The 23,722-nt window shown below is 26.5% G+C and overlaps 2 protein-coding genes and 1 long non-coding RNA gene across 6 annotated transcripts; 2 read left to right on the top strand and 1 right to left on the bottom strand.

The window, feature by feature from the left end:
* On the top strand, positions 1–8,062 carry LOC111041091 (nucleoredoxin-like). Its single transcript, XM_022325250.1, has 7 exons — positions 1–150; positions 927–1,273; positions 5,238–5,468; positions 5,532–5,629; positions 7,044–7,239; positions 7,304–7,513; positions 7,645–8,062. Exons 2-7 carry the CDS (start codon positions 950–952, stop codon positions 7,834–7,836), a joined length of 1,251 nt encoding a protein of 416 aa, XP_022180942.1. The 5' UTR covers positions 1–150; positions 927–949; the 3' UTR covers positions 7,837–8,062.
* Positions 1,134–10,083, bottom strand: LOC111041092. The gene is made up of 4 exons (XR_002605281.1): positions 9,475–10,083; positions 2,752–2,808; positions 1,465–1,579; positions 1,134–1,249 (listed from the first exon to the last, which is right to left on the bottom strand). It is a non-coding gene; the product is annotated as an uncharacterized LOC111041092 (long non-coding RNA).
* LOC111041090 (ATP-binding cassette sub-family A member 5-like) lies at positions 8,166–23,510 on the top strand. Of its 4 annotated transcripts, none has more exons than XM_022325247.1 (20): positions 8,166–8,894; positions 12,287–12,428; positions 12,596–12,678; positions 12,824–12,993; positions 13,325–13,629; positions 13,706–14,046; positions 14,546–15,056; positions 15,372–15,628; positions 15,790–16,029; positions 16,092–16,231; positions 16,533–16,856; positions 17,217–17,449; positions 17,938–18,190; positions 19,251–19,401; positions 20,529–21,215; positions 21,289–21,510; positions 21,609–21,769; positions 21,922–22,221; positions 22,282–22,502; positions 23,260–23,510. In XM_022325247.1, the coding sequence occupies exons 3-20, from the start codon at positions 12,622–12,624 to the stop codon at positions 23,373–23,375; spliced, it is 4,689 nt and encodes a 1,562-aa protein (XP_022180939.1). In that variant the 5' UTR covers positions 8,166–8,894; positions 12,287–12,428; positions 12,596–12,621; the 3' UTR covers positions 23,376–23,510. The 4 variants fall into 4 exon arrangements, 3 of the variants coding, with proteins under 3 accessions (XP_022180939.1, XP_022180938.1, XP_022180940.1); XM_022325246.1 differs by having other exon boundaries at positions 12,517–12,678; XM_022325248.1 differs by lacking the exon at positions 22,282–22,502 and having other exon boundaries at positions 12,517–12,678.
* The last annotated feature ends 212 nt before the right edge of the window (positions 23,511–23,722 follow it).

Below are 23,722 nucleotides of genomic sequence, written 5' to 3'. Positions count from 1 at the left end.
TCCCTTTCGCCTCGGCAATTCAGTATGCTTCATGACGTCAGTCCGAGTGCTCTGTCGACTCTTTATAAGTGATACTTTCTATTGTTCACAGACAAAATAATGTTATTTAATACTTAAAACAAGTTAGGATATACTTTTACACAAATTAAGGTTGGTATTTATAATAACACTATATTTGGTCAGACACTGTAGTCAAAGTCAAATGCTTAAATACATTTTTACTAAAATACACTTATACAACTATACAAGATTTATATTTTATATTATATTTTACTCGATAAATAAACTTAATATTTTTTTGTCGATTTCTTAAAATTACATTTAATTTTGATAATATTTTGATAAAATTGATAATCATACGGTCTATAATTAATTGATTATTAATAATCTTATTATCTGTTTCACTTTGTAACAATGTATAAATCTATTCTGTTGCCTTTTTAATGTGACTAATTTTGGTTTTTACATTTAATGGAACAGATAAAATCTGAACATACAAACATTTGATTTGAATTGTAATTAGTTACAATAGGTATGTAATATTTGTTTATAGTTTTGTACTAGTTGAAAACTAATAAAATTTTTATTCGTTATTCTTGATTTTATTATATTATTTTATGGTTAAATCCATATAATATTTGTATGTATTATTCAATACACCAGACACAGCATAACAGAAAATGTTTGTTAAAACATTTGTGGGATGATTTACCATTTTTATAATACGGGATTTTGATCACTCTAAACATATATTTTGTTTTATGTTTACTTTTTATATTTTTTTAAATTTTAACTGTGATCTTTGAATATAAACATAATATGACCCTCAAGGCTCAAGAATATTACTATATACAATAAATAATCTAAACTGTTTAGTATAATATAGTATATACACACTTTTGATTTTTGTTATTATTTGTATTAAGCATTTAGGTAAATATGTGAAGAAATGGCTGTTGAGTTATGTCTATCATCACGTTTAACAGAACTCCTCGGTGATCGTTTGTTATACGGTTCGGCGACAGTGGAGCTAAATGAGTCGACGTTCAATGGGTCTTTAATCGCATTGTATTTCGTCCCATTAGGCAGTGAAACTGTCACAACCGATGATCGAGCTCTACGTGATCTATACAAAACTGTAAACGAGAACGAGAAGACACTAAATATTATCCAGATTTGTTATCCAGACTTAGCTGATGACCGCAAGTATTTTGATGAATTGACCAATGATGTTCCGTGGCATTCAGTTCTTTACGAATACGCAGAGAAGAGAGTAAGCATAAAAATTAAAAAATATAAAAATTTCTCTTGTATATACAAGTATTCATTATAAATATATACAAATATAATAAATAATACAAATATCACGATATATAACTATTATAATTATAATTATATATTGTAATTTTATATTTCAATCAAATATTTATACTTAGTTTAAAAAATAATATTTTTATTATTCACCTGGTGAAAGCCATTTCTCTATAGGCTTATTAGTAATGTCCTCAAACAGAAAATTTTTAACATTTACACATTATAATGTCAAAGAGTGATGAAATTGTACGTTTCTATAGGTTAGCTATAAAAAAAAAAAATACGATTAGACTTTAAAATATTAAATATAAAGTATTTCTGATCGGCCGCTTAACGATATAACTCACTTGGGGTTTAAAAGTACTTTAAAGTTTAAACCATAATCCAATTATTTATTTATATCGTTTCAATTTTAGAGAAAAGTGGAATAAATAGTTTTCACGAATTAAGAAAATTGAAATAAGCTTATAACATCACCGCAACAAGCTTAGTGGTCATTGGTCCGAATAAAATTTAATTTAAAACTCCGTTAGTGTATAATGTTTTTTGAACAATATGTAAATATTTAAAGGTTATAATATTTTCATACATTAAATAATTTAAAAAAATTAATATAAAACATTAAGTCAGTTAGCAGAAGATATGGTGACTCATATTTAAATCTACATAATTTTTTATAGTTTTTACATATTATGTACCTTTCTATAAATAATATTATATTATAATGTAACAGATCGTAGTAAAAAATTAGTAGGGTGTTCACTTTACTTTTAGGGATAACATAGTATTATACAACAGAGACCTCCTATGGTCACATTCCCTAAAGTACGATTTATTGTAACCCCCTCGGGATTCTCACATTTTAATAACAACTGGTCCCTCCTCTCCTATATCATTCTCATTTAAGCTTTCATGCACATCACATCTCCTTAAGATTTGGCACCCTCAGTAATTTTTTTTTGCATGCATTTTATTACTTTGGGGTTGTCCGCTTTGCTCATAGTGACTCTTCAGCACGCACCTGCATCCATATACATTAACCATAGTGGGGAAACGTTTCTGATTTATTGCAATTTTACGCATTCAATATCCCTCTCTATTGTTACACTTACACCTCAACCATTGTTGAATCAATACTACCATAAACACTACCACATATATAATACACTTTATTTTTAATTTTACTGTTTAAAGGAAGCCATTAAGTGAAACACTTTTTACAACAAACCTATGCGTGCTTTTGTTGAAGTGGTTAGTAAAACAGTGTACCTATATATACATGGGTAATATCGATTTTATGTTTTTTTTTTTAAACAGTTTCAGTTTTACTCTGTTAATAATAATTAATTAATGCGCAGTTAGTATTTAAAAAAAAAAAACATTAAATTAATTATTTTACTAAATAATGTAAATTTATATTTTTATTTGATACTTAACTACAAAATCTTCAATTTCTTCTTTCTTCCTTATTTTCTTTGAACTGGAGATTTTATTCTAAAAAAATGTTTTAAATAATTAAATATTTTTATATGTGCTGTAAGATAAATGTTATATTAAATTATATTATCCAATATTGATTTGATTATTTTATAAGATGGCCTTATAAATGGTAATTTTTGGTATATTTACGATATACCTCTAGTATATCTAAACGACTTTGATTTTATTACGTATTTTTCTTTTTCAATATAATGACCCAAGCAAAATATTGTTTCAGCAATTTATTTTGCATATTTGTATTAATTTTTTTCATTTTTGTTATAATATATTTACAACTTATTTCATTATATTTAAAAAATATGCTAGTATTCATTAGCATTACAAATTATTTATTTTTCATCAGAATACATGAGAGTATCGATAAAATATAGCCAGAATGTGTGTTCTTAAAAAAATCAAAAGTCTCTTTGCTTTATAGAAGGAACCAATCAAGTGTGCCTCGTCATTGCAGAGTAGGTCACTGTAATGGGTGTGTTAGCTTGATTTCAATGAAAAATCATTGAATAAAAAAACGATTCTAAACGGAGACGGTCTACAGACCTATATATTTTTATGGATTTGTATAGTAAATTATTATATTTATTATTGCTAATTATAATACCAGTAATACGATACCTATGTTGAACTAATTTTTGCCAAAAACAAATCTCACATACGCTATTATAACTATATATTATAATATTATTTCATGTAATATATTACTATAGGTAGCTGTTGCATACTTCTAATTTAATACACACGGGTCGTATGGTTTGATGTAAATACCTAAAGCTTTTGTGAATCTAAATATTTTGAAAATGTAATTGTGTATATAAAATGAATAATTATAAGTAGGTATGTGATAGTGGAATGTTTCATGTATTTTTAAAATTAAAATATAATAAAATATAAATAATTCATCTTATTGTATTAATAATAATAAAAAAATAATAACTAATAATAATACAAATATGAAATAAAATATCCTGATAGGTTGGAAGGTTATTTCCACGTGGCACCCAGAATCGTTTTTCATCAATTGAACAATGAATTATCATTGAAATCAAATTTAACACATCCATTACAGTGTTCTTAATGACGAATTGTACTCTACACCTACTATATAGCAGGGTATTAATTTGAAAAATTTTGCTATATTTATAATTTTCCATACCTAATGAAATTTTAAAAATATTTAAACTAATTTTTAGTTATGTATATTAAACTAACATGTTCAATTTTTTTTGTCTTTGAAGTATTTATAAAAAAATATGTATTACTTACATATATTACATTATTACTATATTACTTTATAAAATGTACTATTTATTTTTGGCGATAATTATTTCAACCTAAACCTACCGTAAATAGAAAAATAAATTACTATATGCATACCGTCTGGGCTTATAATTTTTTTCTTTTTCAATGATTTATCATTGAATTAAAAATATATGTAATAATATATACTAAATTTGGAAACCTATTAATTACTGTTTGCTTATTTTTATGCCTACATAATATGATGATAACAGATAACACTGCTGCACTATTCGGTAAAATATTTAATCACCTCGTTAATTATATCATATCAGTACTAAAATTAGTTAAATTACCGTTCCCAAACTTTTTGAACACTATGTGTATATGTTTCCATTACAGTGACCTACTCAATTATAAAGTACACTCGATACCTGAAGATTTTTTCTAGTAATATAGGTACCTATTGTATATTTAATATTGTTATACGTTGTACACATATAATTATGCCTTTATCAATCATTTAGCCTCTAAGAAGATCGATGGTTGTATACTATATTGTATAGTGTACATATTTACTTTATACATAAAAAAAACTGTTTGGTTAACACTTATGATGACGATAAAAATCTCAAAATGTATTTTTTTACATCATAGGCTCAACTATCTATAAAATAATAATAAAATAATATTTAGATATAAAAATGAATGTTTGTTTGCCTGTCTGTAATTAATAGACTCGAAAACGCTGAGTGGGACACCTAGGTAGTAGTATATAAAATTAAATAACAAATTAACCTTTTGACATAATAAGCATTTGATTTTAAATTTCATACATCTCTAATGCATTAAATTTTTATTTTATATGTATTACTTTTTACTAATGTTATATAACTACACTATAATGCTGAAAATGCGGATGCCACGTATACAAACTTGCTCAGTATTTGGTTGATGTCTTAGTCAGACACCTACAGGCGTCTAAGGCTTAAAATATTAAAATGTGGTGAAAACACATTTAAGATAGTAACCCACTTTTGAAAAAATAGTTATCAGTTTTAGACCTTAGGTAATATAAGCTAAGCTTTGCTCAAAATAACACTATCTGAAAAAACTGTTGCATTTAATTTTAAAATAATATTGTATCTATACTTTTTTTGTTCTTAAATCTATGTTGTGGTTTTTAGGTTCGTTTGAGACATAAATATCGTGTTGGGAATGCAGAAACTTTGTTAATTCTGAACGATAGCTATTTGGAGAAAGTTCATACTCGAAATGGTCTTAAACTTTTGTCGTGTAGTGGAAAAAGTTTTCCATGGACGAACTTATGGAATGAAAAAATTTGTCAAGAAGCTTTAAAACTCTCCTCAAATGAATCCAATGAAACCATATATGGTCTATATTTTTCGGCGCATTGGGTATTAATTACGATTTAAAGTAACAGATAAATTGATTGTACTTCTAAACTATTGTAATTTTAGTGTCCGCCATGCAAAGCATTTATTCCACAACTCATTCATGCTTACGACAGTATAAGAAAAAGAATCCAGTTCGAGATCATATTTGTCAGTTCTGACAGGTATTGTATTTTTAACACAATTGTAATTAATAATTATTTTATTAAACAAATTAAGAGGACGCTAAACCCGCATGCATTGTCTCCGTCTAACAAATACATAACATTGAAAATTGTATGCTCTGAATAATTTTAAAACTTACAGTTTCAAAAACATCATAACTTACTAATGTCAATAACAACTAGTTAATAATCTTACTTCTAAATGTTACAGTAGTTCGATTCACTCTAATATGAAAACTAACATCACACTACAGAAACTAATGAACGAAAATTTGCTAATTTGCTAATATGATACGATCGTATCTACGTGTGTAAGACGGAGACAACACATGTGGGTGCTACGTCTCTTTAAGGCTGTTATGTTTAATATTAAAGTGAATGGGCTTATAGTTTAAAAATAAGAACAGTTTTTAGTGTATCTCACAAGTTTTTTTTTATATTTTAATTTTAAAGTGAGTTATGAGCATTTTGTGAGTAGTGTCTTCTTATAAGTAGAACTAAATTACATTTAGACACCTAATAAGTATCAAATATCAATGTTATTATCACCAGCTATAATCTATACTCTATATGTAACCTATGATTATTACCTATATATCACGAAATAATATAAAACAATTTTTTTTTTTTTATTAAGAAAAAGACAATCCATAGTCTATACACATAATCTGTACAATAAGTCATTATGATAACAATTAGAAATGAACATAACATGATTCGCGTGATAGGGGAAGTCACCCAATGGTAATACCCCTCAGAATATAAAACAATTAAAAATATAATATAGTAATTTTTGTTTTACATTTTTAAATTCTATAACTTAATCATTTTAGATTCTGTGTGGAACGAAGAATATTCGTATACCTATATATGTTTGATATGTTCAATGTACATTGATTTTATATTGATGTATGTTTTTAAATTTTTTTTTTGTTGGAGAATATTTTTCTTAGTAGAAAAAATTGTCCAATCATCCACTTCATTGGAGGTTTAAGTTAGCAAATTTGATCTAGTTTCTACTTTGGTAGGTTAAAAGTAGACTTTTCTCAGTAAAAATAACTAGTAACCATAGTTACCAAAAAGTTAGACCATCTCCACTTAAATTTTTCTTCGTATATGATAACAAGTATTAGTTAATTATTGAGTTCAAATTTAATACGTCTATTACAGTTACTAAAATACCCAATCAATGACGAGGTACACTCGATACTTATACATTGTACAGCAGAGCGGTTATCTATTTGCCCGCTTTTTTGGTTTAGTTTTGATTGAAAATATTTTAACAACACGTATTAAAATATTGAGTTACATCTTACACAATCAATTAGACAACTGTAGTTAAGATAAGATTTTCTTAAAATTTAATTTAAAAGATAATTTTAAAACTAAAAACAAAATCATATTGATTTTTCAGAAGTGAACAGTCTTATAACTCTCATGCGTCTACAATGCCTTGGCCTTCTGTTCCATATTCAAATACTACTTTACGAAAAGACTTAACTGAATGTTTTAATGTTCGTGGTATTCCTTATCTAGTATTAATTGATAATAATGGAAATATCATCACAGAGAATGGTCGAGCGGAAATTACGGAAGATCCTGATGGATTGGTAAGATATTTTTGTATTATTACCTAATCTAACTTTAACAAATTTAAACCTCTGTTAATTACAGTATTTCCCATGGAGAAGACGATTTGTTTATTCGCTTTCTTCGAGATTACTACCAAAACTTCAGAGTTACCCAGCTGTTGTGTTATTCATCGAAGGAGACCAAGAAGAAGAATTAGAGTTGGCTGAAGGTGTTTTGTTACCTGTAGCACAACAAGTTGCAAAGACCCGGTCAAATGCATTATATGATCTCTTATTCTTTATAGCTCCTGACGTACGTTTAATTTTTTATAATTAATGATTAATTGAACACATATATTTGTATAATATAGTAATTAATAATAATAATGTACAATGTTTATTGTTTATGAATAATTTTTATAATTAATAATACTAATTTCATAGGATTGCACATCAGATACTTTAAGACAGTTTACAAGATTGACTGATGACACAGCTCCATTGTTGACTCTAATAGATATTCCAATGGCAAGGATTTCAGTAATGGAATACGGAATTCATATAACAGAAAAATCTATTATGAATTTCGTTTTGGGATTTTTTGATGGAACAATGAAATTTACACCAATACTTTAAATTTAAGTTCATAAGAAAAAAATACCTGTATAATTATATTATAATATTATATATAGGTTCATTCAAAAGAGTAAAGACTTAATTGAATTGCTAGTAGATTAAATTCAACTATGTGAATTTGGTATTATATCACATTATCACGTTAGGTATATAGATAAGTCTAGAAGGTTATTAAAATATAGAAAATAAATAAAGTTGTTTAAATAAATATATTAATTAAATGGAATTAAGTTTTTTTTAAATTTATTCAATGTTTATACATTCAATTAATATATGAAAAATGATGATTAGTACACTTATATTATTTACCAATAGGTATAATTATTTACAAATAAGTTTTGTGAATTGGTTTTTTATACCAACCAGTAACCACAACTTCCATCATAATCTAAATTGTTCCAAAATATAAACTATGAGCATTTGTGTTCGTCTTTACGTGACCTAAAAATGAACAATGAACCATATTAATATTATAATGGCGCCACATAATGGCTTATATAGATTATGTATTTATGTGAACTGTGGTGTTATCGCTAGGGCCTACGGATGACTGGAGGAGGGAAAAGTGGAAGTTTTATTAAACTAATTTTTGTTTAGCTAAATCATTGACCATGTGTCATCGTCCTTAATATGTGTATTAATGTATTATAAATTATAAGCTACCTGTAGTTTATACCGGATCGTCAGACGACGATATAATTATGTCTTAATAAATGTACCTATTTTAAGTATTTTAAGTCTAGACGAAGACGACCTTAATTTAACATTCTACTATAGTAGAAAAATTAAAAATTTCCAACTACCATCAGCAAAACTATACAATGTATTGTAAATTAACACTTTTTACAACGTTTTACAATTAAAAATGTATTTAATGGAATCTATTCCAATATCATATTTTTTTTTTAATTTACTTGAATATTCTAATAAATAAGTACGAATATGACATTTTTATATATGCACTTCACAAGAGTAGACGTACATTAATTAAACGTGTTTACTGCTCACTTATCTTATCTCGACGTTTAGTAATCAAACTCCAAATAAAACGGGTTCAGGTAATAACAAGCATAATATTACTTAAACATTTAATTTTGGATGAATTAGTTTATATTATATATATATGTATAAATATAGGTACCTAAAAATAAGAAATTAAATACTGTTATAATAATTCTTAGAATAATTGCAATGGTTTTTAATAATTGTCTACTAATAACTTATTACTTTGAGAATAATCACATACATGCAGTTACTAATGAACATAAATTAAATTAAAAAACCTTAAAGTTTCAAGGCCATACCAATAGGAGCTAATTGTAGATAACTACTGTAAACACAAAATACAATTTAAATTTGGTTTAATTTTATATTAAATAATATGTAAATAGAAAATTATTTTTATTCATATATTTTGCAAGCAGTTATTTTTGTTTGTTTATTCTTACAACTTCATCAACGGAACCTTGTTAATTGTGACAAAAATTACAAAATGTTTCCATAATATTGAAATTTAGTCAAATAAAAAAAATTATATATAACATCATAGAAATTTGCAATTTTAAAATACTAATATTTTGTTCCAAAATGAAATATTTAAAAAATATCTACGTGGAGTCCAAAATATAATATTCTTACCTTTAAATTGTATACTTGTATAAAAAGTCAATTCACTCTTGTCTCTTACATAAAATTGACTGCACTTCACATTATTAAGACTGAGACATCACAACCGGGTATAACATCCTTTTAACAAATTAATACAATTAAAATTGTAGTATACCTATCGGCTATCTAGGTTCTAGACTTCTAGCATATATTATCAGACATCAGTGTTGCAATACATACTTTTAAGAATTATTATTTGAGTAAGTAAGTACATACTAATTTAATTAAAATTTGTTTTGATACTACTCAAATATTATCTATTCAATAAGCTGGCATTTATTTTATTTGATAGCGTTTCGTTTACATAAAACATGTTTGTAATTGTAAGTAATCTTTCAATTATGAAGTAAATTATACATTTGTATGTTTAAACCAACTAAAAAAGGGTACTGGTGTTTTATATATCCTCCCGAACATTTGAAAACTGTGAAGCCCCGCCGCTCGGGTTTTTTTTTATCTTCGGTGCAATTCATAATAATAAATATATTATCCCGTTAATAATTTGACGGTTCTTGGAAAAAAATAACCATTACTAAAGCCTATAAGCACCTATCATATACTACCTATAGGTATATTTTATCTAATATTATGGGTTGTTCAAATACCAATAATAAAATTATAAAATCGATATACCGATTAAACATCAAATTATATAACAATAACAACCGTGATGGGTCTTAGTACCTACGTTTTTGTTCTTGTTATTCGATTTACAGATTTATATTATTTATAATGTTATTTCATATTATGAATCATATATCATTAAAATGAATTCAAAAGATTTGTTTTCACAAGCACCCAATGTAAAGGCCGGAAGCTTTAATTTATATTAATATAGCATTATAATATACATATAGATTATAAGACATAAGTACACTTTTTTTGAAACATATAATTATACAAATTAAAAATGATGAGTCATTATCATCATTTATAACTATATTTATGCATTTATTATGCATATTAAAAAATTAATTATTATGACTCATATACTTTTTGTTACTATTATTATTTTTTTGTGTACGTATTTCCGAGTTTTTTCCATACATTTATTATAATCAACGGCGGTAAGAAAAAAAAACCCTGAGTCGTGGGGCTATAAAGTTTTCACACGCTCGGATGGGGATATAACAAACTAATAGGTACCAAAAAAATAATTATAGAGTTAGTACGCATTCCGAATTCTCATATCTAATTCTTGGGTACGTCACTGATTTATATTATCATATATTTTTAGTATATACCTAATAATATTTCTGGCTATAATAATATTTATCAATATAGGAATTATAATATTTAAATATAGGAATAAACTGAATGTTGAAAGTGATTTAATCCTAAAACCATCCAGTTTTCACCCCGATATTGACTCTCTAACAAAAGACAAGTAATGTCAAAAATCACATCAAATTGTTTAATTTGTGATTAAGTTTAATATATGTTTAATTTCATGATAAACAATTGATTTTTTAATTCTTTTTAGTTCTAAGAATTGACGTTTGTTTATACATACATATATACATGCATTCGTATATAGGTGAGCTATTTGTGGGCTCAAAGATTATTTTTCAAAATTGGTGGTCCTTACAGCTAAAGTGGTTGAGAATCGCTGCTATACGCTATAAGTACTTAATAATATTAATTATTGAATAATGACATTAAACTGTTTTATTTTATGGATTAGTTCTTGTTGATTATTATTATTTAAATAATAAGTACACATAAAATGTGTCCTTATTTAGGTTATGAGATTCACTAAAATAACCTGTTGTAGTTCTATAGAAAAATAAGTACAGGATTCATTTTTATTTATAATTAGGTTATAGTATATGTATAGATACCCATGCCTACGGTCTACGTGCAGTCACGTAGCCATATTGTAGGTAATCGGCTTGTCACTAAAACTAGATATCTTGCTGATATCAATCTAAAACAAACTTATTACTAAATTTATAAACAGAGACTCGGAGCTGTGAATTTATTAATGCAGACAAATAACTGTTAAAATATACACTAAGAACCCTACATTTGTTTCTAAATATTTAAAATCCTAAATTATTACATATTGCACACATATTATGCAGGAATAAGAATACTAAAGAAAATTTCAAACATTCAAAATATAAACAAAACACCCAACTGACGCAATAGTCACGTAAAACAAATTTTGACAGAACAAAAAAAAAATATTCACAAATGTATTAAATCCCAACCCTGTATATAAGATATACCTAAGTTATAACCATTATAACCTAGATAATTTATATTAAATTTAAAAAAAAACTTTTATAATTTAATAGCTAACTAGATTCATAAAAAAATTCTAAATAATAATTATATTTTAATTGTATCCATCAAAATACAGCATTTTTCTACGTATTTTAAACAATTCATTGGGTTAAGCTGGTTAAGGTAGGTATAGTAAAAAAAAATAATGATGGGGTATGTGTATTAAATTGAATGAATTATTAACATATTTTATGAACAAATAAGAATTGTATATCTATCTTTTATAAAATAATATACTTTAGCCAATATACCATATACGTGTAGCCCATAGGTATACCAACGTATTTTATGCTTATGTTATAGTCATATATTATAATATATAATTTTAAAAAAGAGGCAAGTTTAAATTATAGGTTTCGGTTAGAAAAACGAAAGAAAAAGTCATCAGTGTCCCTGCATGACTTATTAGATATTCATTACTTAGTAGAACCTTGAGAACCTTCATCATAAAAATCAATAGAATCATTGCTAAAATATTTACTTATATGAATAGAGCTGACTTCAGTTGTCTGTGTGGTTTCAATTGAGTTCTTAAAATGAAGTTCTCAATTAATTTCGAATGTTGGTACCAAATAAAAGCAATGACAATTAGAAATGTGCTCATTAAACGGAGGGAAATCAAAAAAACATTGTCTGTGAGTACTTACATTCATTTTTATTTTTTATTTTTTAATTAATAATAGTACTGTGCATAAATCATTAAAATAAATTAACGTTGTCCAGGAAATCGCTATTCCTGTGTACACGTTAGGGCTTTTAGTCGCAATAAAATTGTTGATACCCAATCCTCATTTTCCACCAGTAACAGTGCCTCAAGAATCTCCTGATATGTATAATTACTTATATGGAAATATAACTGTATCACCGTCAACGAAACAAGTACAGGTAAATTTTATAATTTAGATAATGTATATAAACTTTTGTTTAAATATATGTTTATTATAATAATTTATAATAGAATATATTTTATATACCTATTTGTTAGTTTTTGAATGATATTGTTTTGATTTAACGTGAAACCAAATTATAGATTTTTTTAGAAAAAATGAATGAAATTTGGATGAAACGGGATGGAGAGAAAATTAATTTTAGTATTTATCAGAACAAAGAAGATATATTTGAAATACAAAGAAATAATCCAGAAATGGTTTACATAGCTTTATTATTCGATGACGATCCTATTAAAAATCATTCGATAAGGTTTTAAACAATTTATTAATAATAATATTAACGTGCCTATGTGGTTATGTCTTATAATACTTTTTATCGAATATGAAACTTATATTTTATCGGATAAAATATACGATTATAAACTAATTGTTCATTCATTTCGTATAATATGGAGCACACGATTAATTATTTTATCAAAAACCAAACATATAATTGTATTGTTATTTAAAAAAAAGAATAAATTTCAAGAAAATAACTTGGCACAGCACTTACATGTTTTATATTTCATTCTTTATACTCTTAAAATTATTTATATTAACTACTGGAGTAGCTAATCCTTATTTGTATATTTTTGTTATAGTTATAAGATTCGTACAAATCCATTTTATGATTCATCACCATTACCATCTAAACTTTATGGATCTAGCCATCAATGTCGAAAAGTATCAGCTAATAAATTAACTAAAAAGTTTCTCCATCGACATCACCATAATAACAATCAACACAATGAAGAAATATCATGTCCAGCAATTCATTACATATACTCAGGATTTATAGCCCTTCAGACTCTAGTGGATATTACTAAGATCTCTTTGGTCACTAATTCTTCTGTAACATTACCAGATTACAGTTTTGTACTTTTTCCTAAACCAGCGTATACAGCAAGTGAGTGTGAATTGTTTTTAGTTTTACTTAGATAATTCTATTGCAATAATAATTTTAAATTCAAAATTATTTGCAGATTGGTTAATGGTATTTCATATGGTTATACCTCTTTATGTAGTGATTGCTTTATCACAATTTATTACATATCTTTTGGTACAGTTAGTTGGTGAGAAAGAAAAAAAGATAAAAGAAGGTATGAAAATAATGGGACTTAGAGAATTGGTATTTTGGTGTTCATGGTTCAACATCTATGCAGCTTACTCAATAGTACTGTCATTAGCCAGTACTATAATATTATACTTACTTGGAGTTTTCAATAACACTAATTGGGTATTAATATTTTTATTAGTGTTTTTGTACTCAATTACAGTTATTTTCTTCAGTTTTATGATTTCTCCCTTCTTCGACAAATCCCGAGTAAGTACTTACCCATATTATCTGATTATTAATACCAGTGGCGTTTAGTTACTATATCAGTAAAATAAGATCATATTTTTAAAAAAAAAACTAAACTTTTCCTAACCATAATTTTAACTCATTATCTCTACATGTTTATTATGTGTTGAAAAAAATCAATAATGTAATTCATATTTGATATTTCTATATATTTATTAATATAAACCGAGATTTCAGTCACTCAGTTTCTAGTAATTAATTACTCACATTTAGTGATTTAAAGGTTTCTAAATCCTCTCGTAATATCAAAAAATACAAACCATATAAATCTGTTTATTAAAAGTCATCAACTTATTGATTTATTAGGTAAAGGATCGTTTATATTCGACAAGTGTTTTATAAATATCTTTTCAAGAAAGTTTATCTTACTTACGCCACTGATATTCATCAAAGACATCTATATCTATTTAACAGAAATTAATATTAAATATTTTTAATTTTCAATTAATATTTTTTTTAGACAGCTGGAATACTGGGAAATTTTGTACTGAATTTGATAAGCCTTATGTATTTTTTGCATACTTTTATCGACCCGTCAAGTAAAAAACTATTGTGGCTAGTATCTTTATTAAGTCCATCCGGTTTTGCATTAGCTATTGATAAAGCTATGCAAATGGACTTGGCAGGTGAAGGCCTTCATTTTAGTAATATTTGGAATGGTCCAGGATTGTCATTTGGTGAAAGTTTAGTAATCATGGCATTTGATACACTTGTTTACGCTTGCCTAGCATATTATTTTGACATGATTTTGTCAAGCCAATATGAACGAAATCGATCTCCTTGGGTTTGTTTCAAAACTTCATTTTGGTGCACTAAAGTTCCAGAATCAGTAGAATTTGATGAGATCGATAGATATTCCGTCGCAAATCCTGACTTAGAACCTGTACCAGATTGTATGAAAGATTTTAAGGCAATTCAAATAACAAATCTTTGCAAGTCTTTCAAAGGATCAACAAAAAATGTTATAAATGGTAAATTAATAACCTATATTATATATTATATACATAATACACATAAATTTACAAATATTTATATTTTATGAACTTTAATTCATAAGAAAGGACATTACAATTTATTTTACCAATAAATACAATTGTCCTTATTTAAACATTGTTCGCAGTGGTGGTGGACATTTTTTTTTTTATTTAATAGAAAATTTACAATCTGTATTACATTACACAATAATGGAAGAAAGTTAAAATTAAAACAATTATTTCCATCACGCATTTACACATTTTATATTAAATTATACTACTATACGTAGTTACTTTTAATGTTGATTTCAGGTATAAATATGACAATATACGAAGGAGAAATAACTGCTATCTTAGGGCATAATGGCGCTGGGAAAACAACGTTATTTAATATACTAACGGGACTTACTGAACCAACGTCAGGGACAATAAAAGTATTTGGCTATGATGTTAGAAATCCATCTGATGTGACTAAAATTAGAAAAATGATTGGGGTTTGCCCACAATATGATATATTGTTTGAACGGCTTACTCCAAGAGAACATCTAAAATTCTTTGCTACTCTTAGAGTAAGTACCTATACTTACGTACGTGAATACGTGATTAACATAGAACGTTAAAATTCTATGACCATGTGCAAATAGAAAATCACTATACATACTCTTTACAGAATAAAGATATACATTATTGTGTATAATTTGCACTGACATGTTTGTTAAATTTTTTTAAGGGACTTACTTCAGAAAAAATTGATGATGAAGTTCAAAGAATGCTTTTAGAACTTTATTTAACAGATAAAGCAGATAATATAGCAAAAACTTTAAGTGGAGGACAGAAACGAAAGTTATCGGTTGGTATTGCAGTAATTGGAAATCCTAAAATCATAATACTCGATGAACCTACTGCAGGAGTTGATCCACCAGCAAGAAGACATTTATGGTCACTTCTTCAAAAGAGAAGAAAGGGAAAGGTACCTTTATAAAGAATAAATCTATATACAAATCAGTTTATTCATTTAACTAATGTACATAGGTAATACTTTTAACAACCCATTTTATGGACGAAGCTGACATCTTAGCTGATCGTATAGCTGTGATATCAAAAGGCTGTGTAAGATGTTGTGGTTCATCTATATTCCTTAAAAATAAATTTGGTATTGGATATCATTTAACGTAAGCTTAACAATTGAAATTATTACGTACCAATTTTGTGTAGGTATAATATTTCCAAAAACTATCATCAAAATATAGTATTTTCCTTACAATTTTGAATAAAGTGTTCAGATATACAGTACCTTTTTATTACAGTTTAACCAAAAAATGCGATTTGTAACAAAAAAAATATATAATTATATATATATATATATATATGCAAATCAAGAATAATTGAAAATTTATTTCTTCAAATATATCTTGCCTATATTATTCCATAATTTTATACTATTTTAGTAAATTACTAATCTGATATTCATAGATTGATTCTCAATAACCAAGCAATGGAAAATGCAATAATACAAATGATTAAAGAACACGTACCAAATGCGGAACGAGCAAGACGCCATGGATATGAATTATCTTTTGTACTACCATATGACAGTGTGAGTAAATTCCCACCTCTGTTTGGACAAATTGAAACAGCAATAAAATCTGCAACTAACGACTTGGGTATTCAAAACTATGGTGTATCAATGACTACGTTAGAAGAAGTATTTTTGTATCTCGAACAAGGCCAACATGATAATGCTGAGAAGTTAGCAATTGAACTATTAAAAGGACAGTCGGTAACAAATTGTAATAGGTGATTGATAATTACAATATTATTATAAACAGGGCAGCAGGGGACATTATAACACTATAAAGTATAAACGTTTTAACCTAAAATATATTGAAATATTCATTGTAAAAATGCACCTAAACTGCTCTTAAGCCCTTAAAATATAGATACTAAAAAACAAAAAAAAAATGAAGTCGGAATTTTAGAATCTCTGGTGTATAGCTTACCTTTTCCCTGCTATTTTTGTTTGTATCCTATAATAGTTAGTAATTGCTATAGAATCCGAGCCCTGCTTATAAGTTTTTTTTTCATGTATATAAATGTTGAAGTTTATAAAGTATTATAGTCCATAATTCATAAAAACAAAATGTTCTTTAACTCCAGAGGATCAATTGATACAATGCATAATGTCACCGTGAGATCAAGCATCATCTACGATCCAACTAATTGGAGAACAATAATTTCCCTTTTAAAAATGCGAACCAAGCGAGTATTACGAGATGTTCATAAGCTGTATGTTATGGTATTATTACCTGTCGTATTCTTAGCCACTGGAATTATCTTGAACAAATTAAGTCATGAAATTCAGCCAATACGAAGTATTACTTTAAATAATGGTATGTACATTTATATTTTATGTTAATATATTATGTATATTATAATATTATTTATCAGTAGTTGTTAATTTTTTTTAAATTTAGTACAGATTTTTTAAAATATATTTTAATTCTTATATTTTTGTTCAGTAATTACCATAATAAAGCTAATATTTAAATCGATAATAGTTGGATTAGATATTGAATAATTTAAATTAATTAAATACAAAATTTAGAAATTTAAAAATAATGAAGTAAATATTAGTATACTTATGTTTATATCGTGTAAAGTTTATAATTTATATTTATACCCGGTCAAAATAACCGTGCCGTGTAATCGTATAATAAAATTGGACACGTCGTGTAAATGTGTAACACAAATTAATAGTACCTGCATTTAAATATACTATATAATTGTATTTTTTAATATTTTTTATTTTAATATATTTTATTTAAACTTAATTGTTATATTTATTTAATATAATATTACTTTTTCAAAAAACTTCTAGATGTCTATAAAGAAGAAAGTCGGCTAGTCGTAACTTCTGAAGAATTATCAAATTATTCAACACTGGATTCAGATATTTATACTGGCACATTTTCTGGATTATTAGATTTGCCTTCTCATCTAGGAGCCCTGCGAGAGCGGCATACACACAATTCAACTTATTCATCAATATTAGCACTTACAATATATTATAACGACTCATTTATACATTCGTTGCCGATAATATTGAATTCTATCACAAGCACCTCACTTGGGTAAACTTGATAAAAATAAGTTTAAAAAAAAAAATTTATAAAATATTGGTACCTACCTACATTACCTAAATTTATTTTGCAAGATTTACGAATTATTTTTAACTGTAGGTTATAAATAGTAGTATACACTATACATTATAGTAATAATAATAATTGTATATAAAATACGATCAATATTATAATATTAAATTAATTTAATTTTGTATTTAAAACAATGGGATGCTATAGTTTTTTTTTTTATTTAAAAGTTTACAGACTTCAACTACTATGGTTATCAGCCAACATTTTTTTTTTAAAAGAAAGTAAGAGAAATTAAAGGTACAATATTTGTTTAAGAATACAAAGAAAAATTATTTAGGTACATTTACAATTAAATATGAACTTAAAACTATATTTTATTGATGAGTTTGTCTTTGGTGATGAATTTGATGATTTTGAAAGTGGATTCTTCGTTGAGGGTTTCTTTCATGTTGAATGGGAGGTTGAGTAGTGTGCGGATTGGCTCTTGTATTGGGCATTCTTCGAAAATATGTCTTATGGTGATACGAGTTTGGCATGTGTTGCATATAGTGGGTTGGTTTCTGCTGATAAGAAAGGAGTGTGTAAGAAAGGTCTGACTGATTCTAATACGGGTAATGGCAATGTTTCGTCTTCGGCTGAGGTTCGGTGTAGTATACCATTGTTTAACTGAACTTTTGATGTTCTTTAGTTTGTTAGTTCGAGGGACGGAATCCCAGAAGTGTTGCCATGACATAAGGGTTTTATGTCTAATTGATGTGAATATGTCGTTGGAAGATATTTTATCGATGGTGTTGTCGAATCTATTCTTAGCTAGCTAAGAAGGCTGCTTCGTCGGCCCCAATTCAATGCTATAGTATCTCCAACTCGTATAATAATGTTACTATAAAAAGTGCTCTAAAATATATAATATTGATCATAATTATTAACTTATAATTTATATCCACCTGTATGACCTATACGAGTATATGGCCGATACTAAACAATGTCTTATTAATCGAGTGCGATAGACCTTTTTTAATATTAAAATTTTTTTTTTTAGAGATCAAATTGATATCAAAACAGAACCGTTTAAAATGGAATACAAGCAAAACGAGTACAGCTTTAGTCGTTGTTCATCTGCATTTTTCTTAGGCATAGTATTTGTTTTAGTTCCAGTGAGTTTATCTGCTGATCTAGTTTATGATAGAGAGGTAATAATAAATTTAACTAATTTATAAATAATTATATTTTCTTCGTACTCTAGAGTTTAATTTTAAATTTTATTAAAACATAAAGTTTGTATGATTAAGTTTAATTAATACATTCGTATGTTTTATGTATTTAATTTAATTTTCGGTATTTTCACAATAATACTTTACTTAATAATTTCTGCAATATTTAAAATATACCCGAAGGTATAACATATAAATATAAAAGTGAAAGAACACTATTAATTATCAATAGATTACAGAAAAAATACCTCCGAGTACTAATAAGATTTAATAATTTGTTTTTATTTAATTCTGAATAATATATCAATATGTAGAGTTTAGGAAAAAAAAGCAAGTGAATAAAAAGCAAGTAAAAAAAAGCAAGTGAAAAAAAGCATATGGAAAAAAAGCAAATTGAAAAAAAAGCGAATGAAAAAAAAGCATATTGGAAAAAAAACGAAAACCAATTATTATTATTATAGGTATAAATTATTACAAATAGTTTGTTAAAAAAAATCAAATAAAAATAATCCATTAATTAAATATATTATATATATTATAATATTATAATAAGTCATGAGTGTAGGTATTACATGTTAAGTGCATCAACATGATAGTGCTATCTGAATCTATCTCTCATCTAATTTTTTTAATCAGTGTCCAAATAGAGTGATGATTATAGCTAACGAGTTTAGAAAATCGAAAATTGAAAATCCTTCTGTTTGATTATTAGTACGCTCTGCATTTTTAATAGTTGTTTCGTGTACATCCTACGTAGCAGGTGGGAAGATTGGAGGAATATTTCGAAATTTAGTTTTTTTACCTGGCCGTGAAATTCCAATTGGTCTATTTATTCCCAAAATACAAGTTTGATCAAAATAATTCACTAGTTTGCTATAGCATAGGTTATAATCCTAAAATTAATACTTTAGTAGTAATTTTTGTTATTATGTAAAATTTATACCTATAATAATAATAATTGGTTTTCGCTTTTTTTCCAATATGCTTTTTTTTATTCACTTTTTTTCACTTGCTTTTTTTCTTTTGCTTTTTATTCACTTGCTTTTTTTTCCTAACCCCCAATATGTATAGTGTTAAGATTGTATTATTTTTTTTATATTTTATAGATTAAAGCCAAAAACCAGCTTCGTATCAACGGTGTAACTTTTATGCAATATTTCAGTTCTTATTTTATTCTTTTAATTTCAATGTTACTTGGCATATTCTTTATACTTATAATTCTTATCGCTTTGTTCCACGTTGAAGGTTTAGATACTCCTTTTGCAATAATAACTATGATAATATTACTTATAGCATATTGCCCAGCGGCAATATTAGCTACTGCATGTGTATCATATTTTTTTGAAAAAACTGATTCAGTACAGTCTATACTACCAAATGTGACATCACTAATTGGTGGTGTACCTTTTATAATAGTAGCTTCGCTAGATATGCTGGGTATTGTTAGTGATGTAGGATTTGCACTTCATGTTCTATTTTCTTCAACAAATTTCGTCTATGTGCCTTTTGCCATAATTTACTTCATAAATAGTGTGTATCGAGAAAACGATGATCATGCCCCTTTTATAAAATATGTCAATAAAGAAATAGTTGCAATTTTAATGGGTTGCATAGGCCAGATTCCAGCATTATGGGTTCTTTTGAAGATATTAGATTCTAAATCAAAAAATAAAAAAACTTCAAAAATTACTATTGATACCCAAGATGAGGGCGACGATGATGTAAAAACTGAGCGGATAAAAGTAAATAATATTGTCAACGATCAAGTGGATTGGCCAGTAATAGTTGTTCAGGTATTCAGTGCGTAAAAAATCTCAATTATCATTTCAATTTCAAGCTTTATTTTTGGATTTTTTAACTATTTAGAATTTAAAAAAAGAGTTCACAACTCAAAATGTGAGTTCAAGTATAAATTGTCTAATAAAAAAAAAAGGTACAAATACAAATAATGAGAGAAAACTTGCAATCCGAAATCTATCATTAGCTGTAAATTCAGGCGAAGTTCTTGGATTGCTAGGTCATAATGGTGCTGGTAAAACTACAACTATGCGTATTATCACAATGGAAGAAAAAGAATCAACAGGAAAAGTTTGTAAAGCACTTAACACTCAAAACCTATTAAATTTTAAAATATGTGGTACATTATTAAAAATTTTAATATATTTTTTAACTGTCTTATATTTAAGATATTTATTAAAGGACATGATATTCAAGAATCTGTAGATATTGCATACAGAATGATTGGATATTGTCCTCAACATGATGCCTTATGGAGTTCATTAACTATTAGAGAACACTTACAGGTATATGGTGCTATTCGAGGAATATCAAAAGATCAAATTAAAAAGTAAATTATTATTAAAGTTGTTTTAAAAATAAAAATCTATTAACATTATATTAAATAGTACTAAATACTATAAATAGTGCAACTTAAAAACTGTTATTTCAAATATTTAGTTATTTTTATAACTTTTAAAAATCATGTTTCATTTTTTATAGTATCGTTGAGAAATATATTGAGGGCCTTCAAATAACTGAACATGCGGATAAACAGGTCAGTTGTTGTTCAGGTGGAACAAAACGAAAATTAAGTTTTGCTTTAGCAATGATTGGAAACCCTAAACTGGTATTGCTGGACGAGCCTAGTACTGGTATGGATCCAAGGTCAAAGAGATATTTATGGGATGCTATAATTAGCAGTTTTCAAGGATCTAAAGGTGCAATATTAACCACACATTCTATGGAAGAGGCAGACGCTTTGTGTTCTAGAGTTGGAATAATGGTTAATGGCCAACTCAGGTAATTTATTTTTACACAGACTTTTTACATTTTATAGCTTTTTTTAAAAACAATTGATAGATGTTTGGGTTCTACTCAATATTTAAAAAACCTTTATGGCGCTGGATATACATTGGAAATAAAATTAAAGCCTCACGGAGACATGGATGATGTTAAAAGTTTTGTCATTACATCATTTCCAAATGCGATTCCTGAAGAAGAATTTGCAGATCGATTAGTTTTTGGAGTTCCTCAATCTGCAGTTGAATCACTAGCACATTGTTTTTTAAATCTTGAAAATGGTATTTAATTTATAAGTTGTTGTTTTAGTAGAATTTCATAAATCACTATACTCGAAACTCAAAAAATAAAAGGACTCACCAATAAAAAAATATTTACATTTTATACACATTTGTAAGTTAAGTGCTAGGCATGTGCCCACCCCCGTTTTTTTCATGAACATTGGTGTCATCATAAAGTAACATGTGATAGTATTCTAGTTCAGCAAAAACTAGAGAAAAAAATGAAGTGCTCCCCACACAAAAAAAAGTATAAACATATAATTCTGACTATGGCACTGTGTAGGTTATGTATTACACATATATTAGATTAGAGTTAAAGTAAAAAGCGGTTCCTCCATCAGTCCGTGGTTAAGAAAAGCGGGCAAGTATAGATAACCACTCATGTTGTAAATGTTTATTATATTTTAGTAAGTATTATTGATATTATAATAATTTATGTTACTATTAGTAACTTGAATCATTATTTCATTAAAATATTTTCAATTTTAAATTAACGTAAAAAAATATTAGTTTAGAACAAAAAAATTATCCGCAATAAATCGCCTTTGTTTTATTTTCGTATCTAATAAGTACATTGATTTGTAATACAATTTCCTGTAAATTTTGTACAGTAATATAATTGATAGCGAACTCACCAGAAACTCACAAAACAATATATTAATTAGTTGAACCTAGTAGGCGTGTACCTATAGTACCTTATTCATCTACTTTAAACCATTACTTATTAGATATATTAACATTACTTTTGATTTTACAGCAAAAACTATGTACGACATTCAAGAGTATAGCTTCAGCCAAACAACTTTAGAACAAGTATATTTGAAATTCGCACATTATGAAGATAGAGAAGTATTTGAAAACGTTACAGAGTAAATTAAATTATTCAACTACATTTTTATCAAAACACGTATAGGTACTTAAATTTAAGATTTAACTATTTAGATCGAAACGTTCTTGTGTGATATAGTATTATATTATGTATTATAAACTAAAAATATTTTAGCTGAAGTATTTATAAATTTTGAATACTTCAGCTTTTAATCACGCGTTTCGAATTATGAATTATTATTACTATTATGAATAATTGTATTAATATATATACCTATTTAATATTTATAACAAAACTAAATTGGTAAAAATAAAAATGAATATAATTTTGATAGAAAATATGATGGAAATGATTATACAATGATATGTGTGTTTTTATGTATAGATTATAG

This window comes from Myzus persicae, unplaced genomic scaffold (assembly GCF_001856785.1).
Source record: "Myzus persicae strain clone G006 unplaced genomic scaffold, MPER_G0061.0, whole genome shotgun sequence".
Taxonomy (NCBI): Eukaryota; Metazoa; Arthropoda; class Insecta; order Hemiptera; family Aphididae; genus Myzus; species Myzus persicae.
The sequence above is the reverse complement of the archived record's forward strand: the minus strand, read 5'-3'. Positions and strand labels throughout refer to the sequence as shown.

Excerpts from the sequence above, each read along its gene's own strand:
- LOC111041091 (XM_022325250.1), top strand. The coding sequence starts at position 950 with ATGGCTGTTGAGTTATGTCTATCATCACGTTTAACAGAACTCCTCGGT. Across the intron at positions 5,469-5,531 it reads TATATTTTTCGGCGCATTGG|TGTCCGCCATGCAAAGCATT; the intron begins GTATTAATTACG and ends TTGTAATTTTAG. Across the intron at positions 5,630-7,043 it reads ATATTTGTCAGTTCTGACAG|AAGTGAACAGTCTTATAACT; the intron begins GTATTGTATTTT and ends TTGATTTTTCAG.
- LOC111041090 (XM_022325246.1), top strand. The coding sequence starts at position 12,330 with ATGAAGTTCTCAATTAATTTCGAATGTTGGTACCAAATAAAAGCAATG. Across the intron at positions 15,057-15,371 it reads AACAAAAAATGTTATAAATG|GTATAAATATGACAATATAC; the intron begins GTAAATTAATAA and ends TGTTGATTTCAG. Across the intron at positions 21,216-21,288 it reads GGCCAGTAATAGTTGTTCAG|AATTTAAAAAAAGAGTTCAC; the intron begins GTATTCAGTGCG and ends TTAACTATTTAG.